The 15,899-nt window shown below is 35.3% G+C and overlaps 2 protein-coding genes across 4 annotated transcripts in view; both read left to right on the forward strand.

Annotated features, from left to right (window-relative positions):
* Positions 1–15,899, forward strand: part of LOC141556053 (normal mucosa of esophagus-specific gene 1 protein-like) — a 63,606-nt gene that overhangs the window by 9,904 nt on the left and 37,803 nt on the right. Inside the window, exon 5 of one of the 2 annotated variants that reach the window (XR_012486411.1) lies at positions 4,290–4,855. Coding sequence is in view for 1 of the 2 variants with exons in the window: in XM_074289542.1 (XP_074145643.1) it covers positions 4,290–4,358 (69 nt within the window). In the remaining variant the exon portion in view is untranslated. Of the gene's footprint in view, positions 1–4,289; positions 4,870–15,899 lie in introns of those variants that run through there. The other variant, XM_074289542.1, reaches the window with a different exon arrangement.
* LOC141556052 (normal mucosa of esophagus-specific gene 1 protein-like) lies at positions 8,366–15,473 on the forward strand. Of its 2 annotated transcripts, XM_074289541.1 has the most exons (6): positions 8,366–9,445; positions 10,437–10,610; positions 11,846–11,905; positions 12,018–12,103; positions 12,949–13,009; positions 15,195–15,473. In XM_074289541.1, the coding sequence occupies exons 3-6, from the start codon at positions 11,870–11,872 to the stop codon at positions 15,261–15,263; spliced, it is 252 nt and encodes an 83-aa protein (XP_074145642.1). In that variant the 5' UTR covers positions 8,366–9,445; positions 10,437–10,610; positions 11,846–11,869; the 3' UTR covers positions 15,264–15,473. The 2 variants fall into 2 exon arrangements, with proteins under 2 accessions (XP_074145642.1, XP_074145641.1); XM_074289540.1 differs by lacking the exons at positions 8,366–9,445; positions 10,437–10,610 and adding an exon at positions 11,447–11,648.

A 15,899-nucleotide genomic window follows, 5' to 3' on the forward strand; every position in this document is an offset into this window, starting at 1 on the left:
CTCTCCATTAAATATCTTGTTCTTGAGATTAACTATTGAACTCTTAAAAGAACCAATCCTTATCTTTCATGATAGGATTTTCAGACTTTTAATCATTCTGATCTTCTAATATCCTTTTTCAGGGCAAGCTTCCTACTCTCTAACTCATGACCCTTAAAAATATGAAATCAATAAGTGATTACAATTTTCCATTTTCTTGCATTCCTTGGCATTCATTATATTTGTCTTTTCTTAAACTCAGCAATGTTGTTTAACACCTCTGCATAGTAGGACATCTAGTTGGTACAATGCATAGGATGCTGAGCTGTATTCAGGAATTCAGAAAGACTTGAGTTCAAAAACCTCACTTAGCGGCTGTGTGACCCTGAGCAAATCACTTAATCCTCTTTTACCCCAGTTCCCTCATCTATAAAATGGAACTGGAGAAGGAACTACAAATCACAAGTAATTTTGCCAAGAAAGCCCCAAATGGGGTTATGAAGAGTTACCTACGACTGAAGCAACTGAACAATCACGTAACAGGCTTCTACTTTCCTCCCTAGTTCTTTGCTAATACAAAAAGGGCTTTGTTATCATTGTCTTACTTGGGAGGAATATGCCTAGTAGTAGAACTTTTGGGTCCAAATGCAAGGACATTTTAGTCCTTTTATGTGCATAATTCGAAATCGCTTTCTAGCATAGGGATACATGAAAATGCCAGAAATCAGACCAGCTACTCTGGCTCTCAAGAGATCATGAAAAGTCAAAGACACACACTGGCATAATCAAGTAAAGAATAATAGTAAAAGATGTTTATTATCATTAACTCTACCCTTAAATGCTTTCTAACTACAATGTGGCTAAGGAAACACAAATGAAAACAAAAGTACATAAATCAGTCTGTGTATGAAAGGACTATGTGAAAGTTGGGTTCAAGGAGAAATTTTAGCATTCTCAAGACAAACTGTCTCTCCTATTCAGGCAGGTGGCTTATCACTCCTGCAGATCCGTTTCCATTCACTTCAACCATTTCTACTCCCATACTTCAGGCCTCCACTGACCAATGAGCAAACTGAAGTGGGGGTTTGTGCCAAGTCAGAATGACACGAGTTAGTGCAGACTGAGTGCAGATTAAGCAGGCAGGAATGCCTGGAAAAGTACAGCTTGGAATATAGCAAACTAGGCACAGGCTAGGCAAGTGTGCTTACATCACCAAGCAGGTGTGATTATCTGTGAGGTCACAGAACTATTTAAAGCCCCACCAACAGTGCTTTAGTATGTTTCCACAATGTATCCAATATTGACTTCCCATCTTTTGTCATCTTTTTGCTGGATGTGAGGGGAACAATTCATTATAAAATTTTGTTTTATTTGTATTTCTCATAGTATGATTTGGAGCATTCTTTCTTTAATATAATTGTTTATAGATTGTAATTTTTCTTTTCTTTTTTTTAAATAAGTTTTTTTCTTTTTCCAAATACATGCAAAGATAGTTTTCAACATTCACCTTTTTAAAACCTTGTGTCCAATTTTTTTCTCCCTTCTCTTCTCCCTCTCCCACAGACAGCAAGCAATCCACTATAAGTTAAAAAATGAAATTCTTCTAAGCATATTTCCTTATTCATTATTCTGTGCAAGAAAAATCAGATCAAACAGGAAAAACATGGAAGAAAAAATAAACAAATGACATCCCCAAAATGAAAATACTGTGTTCTGCTCCAGATTCGGTTTCGACAGTTCTCTCTCTATGAAATTTTTCTTTTGAGAACTGTTTATTTCATATCTTTTGACCATTTGGAATATGGCTTTTGATCTTAGACATTTCTGTTAGTTGCATATATATCTTGGATGTGAGAACACTATCAAAGATACTTAATATTTTCCCCAGCATCACTTTTTGCGGTAAACTTAATAATAATATCAACAAATAAGTGAATGAAACCATGATCTCACTAAATATTCCTTCCACTGATACAAATTGTAAGTTAAGTAAAATCTTTGCTGACTCAAAATATGTACTTCTTCTGCAGTTTGTCAAATCTGTCAAATTGTGACTCAGAATGATTACACTAATTTATGGATTCATTCATAATAATGTAGCTTCTCAACACTTTATCTCCTTTGGAGCATTTGCTTTCCTGGCAGCAACATTAATTCCTTAATTTGATTCCTTAAATTTCTAAATTAAAATTCAGCTCTTTTTCAAATGAATTTCTTAAGTGGTCTCTTCCATCATTGGAGCTCTACAGTGATAAATTGAAGTGCTAGATTTTACTATGTTTCTATTAAGTTTCATCTTGTAAATACTAATTCTGTCCTATCAAATGAATTATCTCTGTTACTCTGGATTTGCAGACTTTTATCTTTTCATCCTTGCCATGGAATAGAATGAAGACTTTTTTTGGCAGATCACTTGAAAACTCCCCAGTTTTATATTTAATCCATTATTAAAATTGTTTAGGGTCACTCATCCAGCTATCACTCTATTACCATTTTCCTGACATTTCTCTTTTGTCAACAAGGATATAATGAGATACTAGACCAAAATGTCTTGGTGAAGTCTAGTTTTCCAGGGATTTAGTAACTCTTTCAGAAAAGGAAATGAAATTAAGTTTGTCATGACAGTTCTGAATGAATTCATAGTAGTTGGTACTGTCTTAAGTGCACACCAGTCAAGGACTTAATAATATTTGTTGTAGAATGTTACAAGAAAGTGATATTTTTGTTGTCCAGCCTTTTCAATTTTGTCCGATTCTCTCTCAATTTGGAGTTTGCTTGGCAAAGATACTTAAGTGGCCATTTCTTTCTTCAGCTTATATGACAGATGAGGGAAATGAGGCAAACAGGATTAAGTGATTTGCCCAGTGTCACATAGCTAGTATTTGAGGCTACATTTGAACTCATGTTTTTCTGACTCCAGGCCCAAATTCTTATCTACTGTATACCAAGCTGCCTGATATTAGGCATATCAATTATACTTCCTTAATTTTATCTCTTTCTCCCTCTCCTTTTATGCAAATTGGAATATTTGCCCATGTTTATAGTATTTGGGTGAAACACCATTTTTCTGTGACTTCTTAGGGAATACTAATGTTGCTTTCATATTTCCAAGTTCTTTGAATTATCCTGATATATAATTCATCTATGTCAAGGATTCTTTTTTTTTTTAATAATTGCTTCTTATTTTCAAAATACATGTATAGTTTTCACCAGTTTAGTGGATAGAGCACTAGCCCTGAAGTCAGGAGGACTTGAGTTCAAATTTGACTTCAGACACTTAACATGTCCTAGCTGTGTGACCCTTGGCAAGTCATTTAACTCCAATTGCCTCAGGAAAAAAATTAGTTTTCACCATTTACCCTTGCAAAACCTTGTGTTCCAAATTTTTCTCCCTTCCCTCTATCCCTCCCTTAGACAGAAAGCAATCCAATATAAATTAAACAGGTACAGGTCTTCTAAACATATTTCCACATTGATCATGCTGCAGAAAAAAATGAGAAAAACAAATAGCAAGCAAAAAATAACCCAAAAGGTGCAAATAACTATGTTATGATCCACATTCAGTCCCCATAGTATTCTTTCTGAACACAGATGGCTCTCTCCATCACAAGTCTATTGGAACTGATCTGAATCACCTCACTATTGAAAAGATAAGCCAAAGATTCTTTCCTAGGGAGTATAAGCTTGTCTTTATAGATATAGTTATATATAGGGACAACAAGACAGATACAGAGATATAGAGAACTATATTGCAGCATATTTGGTTTCCTTTCTAATCCATATATTTTATTTTACATATTTAAAAATATTATTCTGAGAAGGGATCCACACAGACATCACCAAAGGGGTTCATGTCACCAAAAAAATATCAAGAACCTCTTTCTTCATCAAAGATTTTAACTTATTTTAAAACATTTCCCATTTCAACTTGTGTTGAGCTCTGCTTCCAAACCATTTTTGTTTAATCCTTTAAAGATTGTTCCTTTAATGAAGCAGACAAGGAAGACGTTTGGAAGGTTTCAATTTCAGTCAATTGCTAACATTACTGTTATTGTCCCAAGCACTGAACTTCTATCTTCTCTATTCTTCCAGACATATCTTTTATATGAGGCCCTTTTTAATTATCTGTATTTCTTTTTCTTTCTCTCTTTCTAGATCATTACAATACTGGATTTCTTTTTTGAATATAATATACTTCTTGGTGCAATGCGTTAGTAAAATGACTTAATACATGCTGTTGAATAAAAAAAACTAATTTCTTATTTTAGAGTTTCTTTAAAACCATGTTTTGTGTGACCTTTTCTTGGTAGCTTATCACAATTAACCAGAAGTGGAGGCCTGTTGAAGAACTACAAAAGGTCAGGAAGTTGACCAAGTGATATGATTGTCCTTGCAAAATACACTCTGAATCTAGCAGCAACATCTCTGCACAAACTAGACTACTGGAACCAGTGTGTGGAAGTGCTTCTTCTGTATTTTGGCATCTCCCTGCATTTGGGGGTTCTGAATGAGGACATTCCATTTTGCCCTAAAAATAGAAAGCCTAACAAAATCCACTTAGTCCAAAATTAAAATTCTGATGTTTGGCGTCTTGTTGTAAAGTTGAATTTTAGTTCATTAGAGTATTCATGAGAAAGAACTGTTGAGTGCATTTGTAGCTATGTATTTTTTCATTAAATTGAATATGTAAAATGATTTGTAAGGTAAATTATATTTTATAATAAAGTGATATAATGTTAAGTTTTTTGCAAAGATTAAATAAATGTTTATTTCATTGTTGAACTGATCAGAAATCAGAAAAATATCTAATGATAAATGTACATGCAGCTTTTATGATATGAATTTTCATATTTGAAATGAACTTAATAAAATTTAAGTACTTTTTACTCACATCTTTTCCAAGTTAATGCCAATAGACAAAAATTATTCATTGCATCTAGTTCTTGTTAATTCTGTACTTTAAGGATCTTTTATTTCATTGGAGTACATGTTTACTACTTTGCTAACAATATATCACAACTACTCTGAAGATAGTTTTAATGAATAATGGAAGCCAAAAAAAAAAAAAAAAAAAAAACATTCCCAGCTTCCTAATGGTTTAGTGGATAGTTTTAATAAATAGTGAAGGCTCCCAATCCCTTCAAAATCATCACCTGTTGATCAAACTTTTGGTAAGGAGCTGCATAGAATATAGACTGATCTTTAAAAGGCAAACATCTTATCACCAGGCCCTAAAGGAAGAGGTTTTTCCCAGCTTCTATTTGGCAGAATCATCAACCCATTTTCAGAGTATGCCTTTAAATAAATGATGTCGTTAATAAGAATCTTCTACATTCAGAGATATGGTAGAAATAAGCTAAATGAATAAAAATAGTATAGTACAGTAGAAGTACTGTTGGCTTTCAGAATTTTATGGCCTGGGGGAAATTGTCATTTTGCCATTTACTAGTCATGGGATCCGGGGCAAGTCATTTAATCTAAGGTCTCAGTTTGGTCAAAAGTGAACATTCTCCTTCATGAGAACATATATATATATATATATATATTTTTTTTTTTTAAATTAGGTTTATTTAGCATTTTATTTACCCCAATCACAGGTAAAAACAATTTTCAACATTTGTTTCTAAAAACTTTTTGAGTTCCAAATTCTCTCCCTTCCTCTCCAACCCACCTCATTGAGAAGGCAGGCAATAAGATACGTTATACATGTATAATGTTGAAAACATTTCCATAGTAGTCATGTGGTAAAAGATAGATTTCCCTCCCTCAAAAAAGAAAAAAACAAATACCTTTTTAAAGTATGTTTCTATCTATATTCTGTTACCATCAGTTTTTTTATATCTATCTAAAGTTTAAGTAAATATTGGCTAACACACAACATACTTATGCAGGTCACAGAGACATAGAAATAATGAATAATAAAATACAGAAAAAGAATTCATACATTCCAATAAATTCTTCACCTTAATCTCTCCATTCCCCATATAGGGATTAGAAGTAAGGTTAAAGTCTGGTTAAGGAAATAGGTGAGAGTAAAGAGAAGAGGGCACTGGAAACAGTATTCCAGTGGGCAGAGGTCCTTGGGGTACCAAGCATGGTACTGGCATATTTGGAAACTCTGCAAAGAGAGGATTTTAATTTGGCTGTTTTTATAATGAGAGATTTAGCTAAAGGGGGCCCATGGGTGGAGTCCCAAATTGGCTCAGATCCTCAGATCTGGTGGGAACTGGGACAAACCCGGATCTCCTATTGGAATTCAAAGGGCTCTTTTGACCAGGATTTGTGAATCAAAGGTACAGGCTTCCTGAACTGATAATGCATCAGCCAGAAGGGGCTGGGAGTAATCTGAAGCACAAATCAATCTGAAAGGATCTTTAAAGGGACCACAACCCGTTTCAAGAGTAGAGTGCAACACACTTGTCAGATTAGCTAGAATGACAGGGAAAGATAATGAAGAAGGTTGGAGGGGATGTGGGAAAACAGGGACACTAATACATTGTTACTAATACACTAATACATTGTTGGTGGAATTGTGAATACATCCAGCCATTCTGGAGAGCAATTTGGAATATGCTCAAAGAGTTATCAAATACTGTGGATATCCTTTGATCCAGCAGTATTACTACTGGGCTTATATCCAAAGAGATCTTAAAGAAGGGAAAGGGACTTGTATGTGCAAGAATATTTGTGGCAGCTCTTTTTCTGGTGTCGAGAAACTGGAAATCGAATGGATTCCCATCAACTGGAGAATAGCTGAATAAATTGTGGTATATGAATGTTATGAAATATTATTGTTCTGTAAGAAATGACCATCAGGATGATTTCAGAAAGGCCTGGAGAGACTTACATGAACTGATGCTGAGTGAAATGAGCAGAACCAGGAGATCATTATATACGTTAATAACAATATTATATGATGATCAATTCTGGTGGACATGGCCATCTTCAACAATGAGATGAACCAAATCAGTTCCAATAGAGCAGTAATGAACTGAACCCATTACACCCAGCAAAAGAACTCTGGAAGATGACTGTGAACCACTACATAGAATCCCCAATCCCTCTATTTTTGTCTGCCTTCATTTTTTATTTCCTTCACAGGCTAATTGTACACTATTTCAAAGTCCCATTCTTTTTGTACAGCAAAATAACTGTTTGGACATGTATACATATATATACTTTAACATATTTAACATGTATTGGTCAACCTGCCATCTGGGGAGGGAGGGGGTGGGGAGGAGGAGGGGAAAAATTTGAACAAAAGGTTTTGCAATTGTCAATGCTGAAAAATTACCCATGCATATATAGCTTATAAATAAAAAGCTATATTAATTAAAAAAAAAAAAAAAAGAGTAGAGTGCAACTCTCAGGTCTGGCCAGGGTATTGATCTCCATGACTGAGGAGAGAGTGCCATACCAATAGGTTTTAGGACTCTGGCCAAAGGAAATGAATCAAGATTTTAAAACATCAAAGAGCATATGAATGAGAAATGGAAAATATTTATGGAATGTAGGCAATTGAATTGCAAAGCTGGTAGAAAGTTGGGGTGGAGTTGCCAGTCAATAAACTTTTTTTGTTTATTGTATATATATAAACACACACATATAAAATATGTATGTATACAAAATTGTACATATATATATATATATATAGATAGATAGATAGATAGATAGATATAGATATAGATATAGATATAGATATAGATATAGATATAGATATATATACTATATAACAGTAAACATTAAGCACCTACTAAAGTGCAAGCACGAGCTAAGAGCTAGGGATACATATAGTACTCCCTTTTCTTCCCATAAAAAGAAAAACTTAAAGACAATACTTATTCTCAAGAGCTTACAATGGGCAGAACCATCATATAAAAGGGAAGGGGGAAGAAAAGGTATCTGATACAGGAACATATAAGAAAAGTAAAGTTGGAACTTAGTTCAGCCAAATGAAAAGTCCTGAATTGTAATCCCTCAAATGGAGATTTGGGAATTCATAGTTCCCTCCTGTAGTCAGAGGGACAGAGGCTGATAATGATATGGAATCTCAAGGCTGATGGGATCTTGGAAAACAATGAAGTTTTCCCCAATGAAGATTCCTGGGGCACCAAAAACAAAATCAAAGCACTATGTGCTTGCCACTAATGCAGAGCACTAGCCATACAAAAAGAGGCAAAAGACAATCCCAGACTTCAAGGAGCTTATTATAATCAACAGGGGAGAAAACATGCAAAGTATATATATATATATATATATATATATATATATATATATATATATATATATATACACACACACACACATAACTAATATACAGATATTGTATATACAAAGCATACTATATAAAGGATAAATAGGAAATAAACAGGGAAGTCACTGGAATTTTTAGGAGATGGGGAAGATTTCCTATAGATGGTTAGATTTTAGCTGGACTTCAAGGAAACCAGAGAAGTTAAGAGTCAGAGAGAAGGCAGAGCATTCCAGCTATGGAATTTAGCCAGTAACAGCCAGGAGGCAATGTCACTGATTTGAAGAGTCAATGTTAGGGAGTAAGGTAAGGAGATTGGAAAGAGGAGGGGGCTAGGTAATGAAGAACTTAGAATGCCACACAATATTTTGAATTTGATCCTTTAGGCAATAAATCACCACCATTTTTTGAATAGGGAATAGGTAATGTGCTTGAACTGCCCTTTAGGAAAATCACATTAGTGACTGAATGGAAGATGAGCTGGAGTGGGGAGAGATGAGGCAGATGTGACTCTTCATTTGGAAGACTACATTGATGTTAGGAATTATTGATTAATCATAGGATCAGAGTTAGAGATCTGAGAGATCTCTAAGGACTATCTAATCCAGCAACAGAGAGAAGTCAGACTAAGGAATTCTGGGCCTGGAATTGGGAAGACCTGATTCCTTCATATCCAGTCTATGATCTTCTAACTCTGGATACCTTCTCACCCCAGGCCCATTTCTCTGATTGGAAATATAAGAAAAAACCCATTACAAATAAGTAGAAATAACCAATCAATAATCTATATTTATTAAGACTCTTCCTAAGTACTAAGGTGCAAAAACAGGCACTTTAGTTTCTGTTCTCAAGGAATTTAGTCAAATGGGATTACAATCAAAACAACTTTCCACATTAGCATGACCCAAAAAGTGAATCTCTATTAGAAGTTAGATAGTATGTTTTTATCACTAGTCCTCTGGAAGTAATTAATCAAGAACTCAGCACAATTCTATTCCATCACATCAATTTCCCAGTTTATGAGCACTCACTCAAATTCCCATTCTTTAAGATCTCAAAAGAAATTTTTTCGTACATGCATTGAGCATATTTTTGCTTTAGAGCTAATCCCTCAACCTGCCTTCTTTCTTATGGTGCTTTGCTGAATGTGACTGGGAAATGAAGAATATCTAGGGAAATTCACACAGTTGAAATACAAAACTGTTGGGAATTCAGGTGAGATAGTCAAACATTAATTAAATTGGTGCTAAGTGTGATAGGGAACAATTGTGTTAAATGCTGGGAAATTAAAAGCAAAAAAAGTAGAGCTTGTTCTAATGAAATTTACAATCCAAAGGAAGGAGACAACCCACAAAAGGGAGCTGAAAAGCAGGGGAGGCAGAGGAGAGCCAGACCCGTAAGCTGTAGGAAAAGCCAGGGAAGCTGTGATTACTCCATAAATGTCAGTTTAGCTGTAGAGTTGAATACAGTCATATTTTTATTTTGGAAGACTACGTTGGTTTTAAGGAATCATCGATTGATTCTTGGATCATAAACTTACAGTTTGAAGGAATCTTGGAGGTCTTCACGTTAAGACACAGCTAAATGGCTAAAGAACTGAGCCTAGAGTCAGGATCTGTACATACTTTCAGAGTCCTTGTTCACCGTTCCTCCTCCGCATTTTAGGGACTCCATCCTCTCCAATTGGGAATACAAGAAAAAAAAAAGTGTTGACCAATCAAAACATCTTTCCACATTGACCAAATTTTTAAAAAGTCCTTCACCTCTGTAAGGAAGTGGAGAGAATGTCATCATTAGTCCTCTGGAATCTTGGTTGATCATTAGACTGGTAAATAGTATTCCTTCAAATTTATGAACATCTCGGATTCTGATTCTTTGTCATTTAAAAAAAGAGCTGGAAATAGTTGTGTATATTCAAAGAGCATTTTTTTTCCTTAGAAAAATCAGCTCAATTCAACAGGTTGATCAGAGTCCACCCGCTGCTCAGAACAGAACTCATCTATTGTACTAACCACTTCCCATCTGCAATATTCTCTACTACTGTGGGGGCAATGTCAGTGTCTCAAACCCCAGGTTTGGGGGGGAAAAATAGATAATAAGTCACTGAATTCTCCCAACGCCTTACCTCCCTGTTTCTAAGCAGTTGTCAAGGCGTCGATTTCATCTTTGCAACATCTATTAAATACACCCCTTTTTCTCCCTGCAGGCTGCCACCGCTCCAGCTCCGGGCCCTCATCACTTTCCACCTGGATTATTGAGATAAATTTGGGTGGATCTCCCCCACTCAAGTCTTTCCCTCACTCCAATCCACGGTCCATTCAAACCTTTTTTAAAAGCAGACCCGATCATATCCTGAGCTCTCTCCCCTCCACAAACTCCGGTGATTTGCCTATAGAATCAAATACAAATGCTTTCTTTGACGTTCAAAGTCCTTCATAACCTAATTCCCCCCTACCTTTCAAGTCCGCCCACCTCTTACTCCCCGACAAGCACTTTTCTATCCAGTTTCACGCCTCTTGGCTATTCTAAAAAACAAACTAACCCAAAACTCTTAAATCTTCGGGCATTTTCTCTCGCTTCCCTCAATTCCCAGGACACTCTCCCTCCTCCCTTCTCAAATATTGACCTCCTTTGGCTTCTTGTAATTCCCAACCTAACAGCCCATCATCTATAGAAAGCTTTTCCCAGCTCCTCTTAATTCCAGCGCCTTCCCTCGCTTAATTCTTCCCATTCATCCCTTGTCTATATTTGTTTGTTTGGTTGTCTCACAGAGATGATCTTTCGCTTTTTTTTTTTAATCCGCAACTCTTATTCCTTTTGATTGATTGGTCGGATTCCTCTGTCTTCACATGACGAACTGTCTCACCGAATCGCTCACCTTCCCTCTTTTCCTCTGTACAATGTAATAAAACAATTCTCGCGTTTCCCCTACGCCCTGCTGGGCTCCTTAAATTCATTCCAGAAGCCAAGGCACTGATGCCTCGATTTTGAGCGGGCGCGCGCTGGAGAGGCTTGGAGGATTGAGTTTGGGAAGAGAGAGGGAGGAAGGAGGGTTGAGGGAGAGCCACCTGTCGCCCTTAGCAGGAGCTCGCTTGCGGCTCACCTGGAATCATTCAGTCTCCAGCAGGAGGCGCGAGGACTACGTTTGGTATCTCCCTCTCCAATACTTAATCTTAAGTACTTGATCTAGCTACGCCCAAACACTATAAAACTTAAACAATGTCCCGGAGGAGGAGAAGGGGGAAGTGTCCTTTAGGAAACGAAATTAAGTGACCTGCCTTTGTCTACGTGACTTGGATTTGGGCCAGCCTTCTTCCGGGGGCGTAATTTGGTGTATAAAGTTCTGCGGCGGCCAGCCTCCCTAATAATAGTTCTCGTTTGTAGTGAGACTTGCTCCATCACCAGCTCCTTCTCTCCGGTAGGGAAAGATTGGATCGCTTTATCCATTCTCTCGGCACTTGGAAATCTTAAGGCTCCTTTTTTTTTTTTTTTTTTTTCTTTTTTTTGGTGGAGTGGGATCGGGGTAATAACTGCATTTTGCGGGCATTGGACGCAGACGCTTGTTTGGGGGTATCAGGGACTGGCTTGACCAATAACTGGGCTTCTTTGTTTTAGATTGCCATTCCAAAAGTCGCAATCATGAACTTCTTACAATTCCTCATGAAGAAGAAAGAAGTAAGTACTGGCATTTTAAAAAAAATTCTTACAATAAGTAAAGTTTATTATTCTGTATTATTTAAGATTTTAAAATCATCTGAAGATATCTTTTCAATATTTTTTATATTAGCTTATTCCTTTGGTCATATTTATAAGTATTGCTGGAACTGGAGCAGTCTCTATGTCCATGTACTCCTTATTCAAAAGTGATGTGATGTAAGTACTACGGGGTATGATTGGAAGAGAATTATTGGCTAGTTGGCTTTAGGTGATAGCTGAATTGTGAAAGCCGTCTCAGGTTTGCGTTGTCTCCCGTATTAGAAAGTGAGTTTTTTCCAGCTGGGACTGCCTTACTTTTGAATATACATTTTCAGCAGTTTGCATATAATAATATCTTAAAGCTTCAGTCATTCATTCTTGTGTTGTGAGTTTCGGAACATGGAGTCAAAGTTGGGAAAAATCATTCCATTCATAAGAATTTTTAAAAATTGATAGAGAAATTGTTATAAATATCTTATAGTCTATGACTTACGGTATACAATTTTGAATGTCACTTTTCAATTTCTAAACTTAAGACATTTTCAAAAAATGCAATATTAATAATTGTGAAATCAAATAAAAATAAAAATTTGATTTCAATTCTAAGGTATTGTTCCATTTTATTATCAGCTTGGGACTTGGTGCTATTATATATGTCCCCTTTGGAATGTAATTTGCTTTACTGCTAGTGCTTGGTTCTAAACTACCAATAGTCTGTCCAGCTGATCTGAGATAGGGAAAATGCTTCCTAAAGGAAGCTGCTACCCGGTAGACTAGGATAGGAATTGCCTAGGGTACTTAGTTAAATTTCTAGCTGAATTGAAATGTGTAACTTGTTACTTTTCAAATACCTTGGCAGTTGAAGTCAATTCTATGCAATTAGAGTCATAGGATAGATTAAATGATGGTTCTTCGCAATGTAGAAAAAGTTGCACTTACCCAAAGTGGAACTTTGTGAATTTTAAATTTAAAATCTTGCTTATGATGTCACAATGTTATCTAATGTCAAAATTATTTTTTAGTGTTAACAGATGGCAAAATCCAGAACCATGGGAAAATGTGAATCCTAGCCAGCCTCAAAAGGTACTGATAAAATAACCTGACAAAGTTAGGCCCAAACTAGAGGAATTTTTCTGAGCAAACTTAAGAATTAATGATACAATTCAGACATGTATATTATAACTGTCTTGTGCTGAATAATGCAATATAGTTGTAACTCCTACCACATAGGAAAAACATGAATATTCCTTTGGGGATAAATGAAATCTATAAGAGTTGAAGAGACTTTAGGTGTCAGTTAATTCAACTTGACAGAAATCCTTTCTAAAGCTTTTCTTGACTGGTCATCATCCAACAAAGATCTAAGCTTTTGAAGTAAGAAGTCACTATTTGATAAAAATTGCAAGGAAAACTTAAAAGGCAGTTTGGCAGAAATGAAGCATAGATCAATGTCCCACATTATGTAGAAAAATAAGGTGAAAATGGGTGCACAATATAGGTGATAAAGAATGATATTACCAAAAGTAGGAAAGCATGGAAAATTTTACTTGTCAGCTATATGGAATAAGAAAGACTTTATGATAAAGAGGATTATAGAAAGTGAAATGGAGAATTTTCATTATATGAAAGTTAAAAGGTTTTGCACAAACAGAACCAATGTAGCCAAAATTAGAAGGAAAGAAGAAAATTAAGGGGCAGGAGAAATTGACTGCAGAGTTCTCAAGGAAATGAGTCAAATTTATAAGGAGAATCAATTTCCAATTGATAAAATGGTCAAAAGAAAGAATTTGGCAGTTTTCAGAAGAAATCAGTTATAATCTTATAAAACCAATGCTGAAAGGGATGTGGAAAAACAAATACACTAATGTAGTGTTGAGTAGAGTTGTGAACTGGTCCAAATATTCTAAAAAAGAATTTGAAACTATTCTCAGCAGATTATAGAACTTATTACTGGGCCAAAGAATATATACTAACAGTACTAAGTCTGTGTCCCAAAGATATCAATGGAACAGATCCTACATGTAGAAAAATATTTGTAGCAACTCTTCATGGTGGCAAAGAATTCAAAACTGAAACAATGCCTGTCAGGGAATGACAGAAAGTTGTATGATTCTGTGATGGAATATTATTATTATGCTATAAGAAACAATGAAGGAGGTAGTTAAAAAAAAAAAAAAAGACTTTTTCAAAGAAGTCTTAATAAAACCAAGAACATATTTTACATCAGTAATAGGAATTTTAATCATCTCCTAGTCAATAGAGATTCACTTTGTTTCCCTTCTTTGCTAATACAAAAAGAGCTGCTATGGATATTGTGGTACCTATGAGGCATTTGTTTTTATCATTGTTGTCTTTGGCGCTTGATAGTAAGGTGTATGGCTAGCAATGAAATTACAATTTTGCTTTCATTGCTCATGTTGCTGAGAACTTTTTTTTTTCCTGTAACTGTTTTCATGAATCTAAGTTCTTTAATGTCTTACCTTAGGGAATGTGAATGCATCTAAACACACACACACACACACACACACACACACACACACACACACACACACACACGATGGACAGAATCAGCTACATCCAGAAAAGGAACACAGGGAAATGAGTATAAACTGTGAGCACTGTTTTGTTTTGTTTTGTTTTTCTTCCCAGATTATTTTTAGCTTCCGAATACAATTCTTCCTTTGCAACAACAACAACAAAATTCGGTTCTGCACATATATATTGTACCTAGGATATGCTATAACATATTTAATATGTATGGGAATGCCTGTCATCTAGGGGAGGGGGTGGAGGGAAGGAGGGGAAAATTTGGAACAGAAAGGAGTGCAAGGGATAATGTAAAAAAAAAAAAATACCTATGAATATGTACTGTCAAAGAAAATGTTATAATTATAAAAATTAATAAAAAAAATTAAAATAAAATAAAACAAAATAAATTACGTATGTACTTAAAAAAAAAAAAGAATTGATCATTATATAGTGTTGTTGTTGAAGTGTATAATGATCTCCTGATCCTGCTCATTTCACTCAGCATCAGTTCATGTCAGTGAATGCATCTAAACACACACACACACACACACACACACACACACACACACACACACACACACACACACCCTACACTCTGTCTGTCTCTGTCTCTCTGTCTCTGTCTCTCTGTATCTATCTAGATATATGTGTATATATATATGATTATCAGATGGCAATTTCTTTTAGAGCTCTTTCTGAAATAATATGTGTGTGTTGTTTTGTTTTGTTTTTTCAATAGCTTGTCACAATTAACCAAAAATGGGAACCTGTTGAAGAGCTGCAGACTATCAAAAAGTTGACCAAATGAAAAGTTTCCTTCTAAATCACACTCTGAATTGTTTCTGCTACATTTTGGGGTCTCTCTACACTTTTGGACTGTACATAGGAAATTTCCATTTTGCCCCAAAAGTGGCAAGCTTGGCAATATTTGTAGTTGGTCCAAAAAATTCTTATATTTGCTGTCTTGTAAAGGTGAATTTTGTATCATGTATGTAGCTCATTAAAGTATTTATGAAGATTTTTTTCTTTTTTGCAAGCATTTGTACTTACGTGTTCTTTTGGGGGCAAAAGTATAATTGTAAAAAATTGTCTAAGTAGACAATCTAAAATGCTGCTCTACAATTTGAATTTTCATATTCTGAATAAGGACTTTTCACACCTTTCTAGTTGAATTGTAAATATTATTACACACACTCTAATAGAGCTATTACTTAACTTTATTTTGGGGATCTTTGATTTTGTTGGTATGTATACAGACATACCTTTAGAGATTGGTTCAGAAGTTCCAGACCACTGCAATAAAAGCAAATATCTCATCACGTCACATAAATTTTTTAGTTTTTTCAGTGCATGCAAATTTTTTAAGATGACCATAACAGCTATAGTAATGGAAAAAGTTTGAAATGCTAAAATTACCAAAATGGGGCACAAAGACACCTTCCCA

Source organism: Sminthopsis crassicaudata, chromosome 2 (assembly GCF_048593235.1).
Source record: "Sminthopsis crassicaudata isolate SCR6 chromosome 2, ASM4859323v1, whole genome shotgun sequence".
Lineage (NCBI taxonomy): Eukaryota > Metazoa > Chordata > Mammalia > Dasyuromorphia > Dasyuridae > Sminthopsis > Sminthopsis crassicaudata.

Coding starts and splice junctions, on each gene's coding strand:
- LOC141556052 (XM_074289541.1), top strand. CDS start 11,870: ATGAACTTCTTACAATTCCTCATGAAGAAGAAAGAA. Junction 11,906..12,017: donor TCCTCATGAAGAAGAAAGAA/GTAAGTACTGGC, acceptor TTTTTATATTAG/CTTATTCCTTTGGTCATATT. Junction 13,010..15,194: donor ATCCTAGCCAGCCTCAAAAG/GTACTGATAAAA, acceptor TTTTTTCAATAG/CTTGTCACAATTAACCAAAA.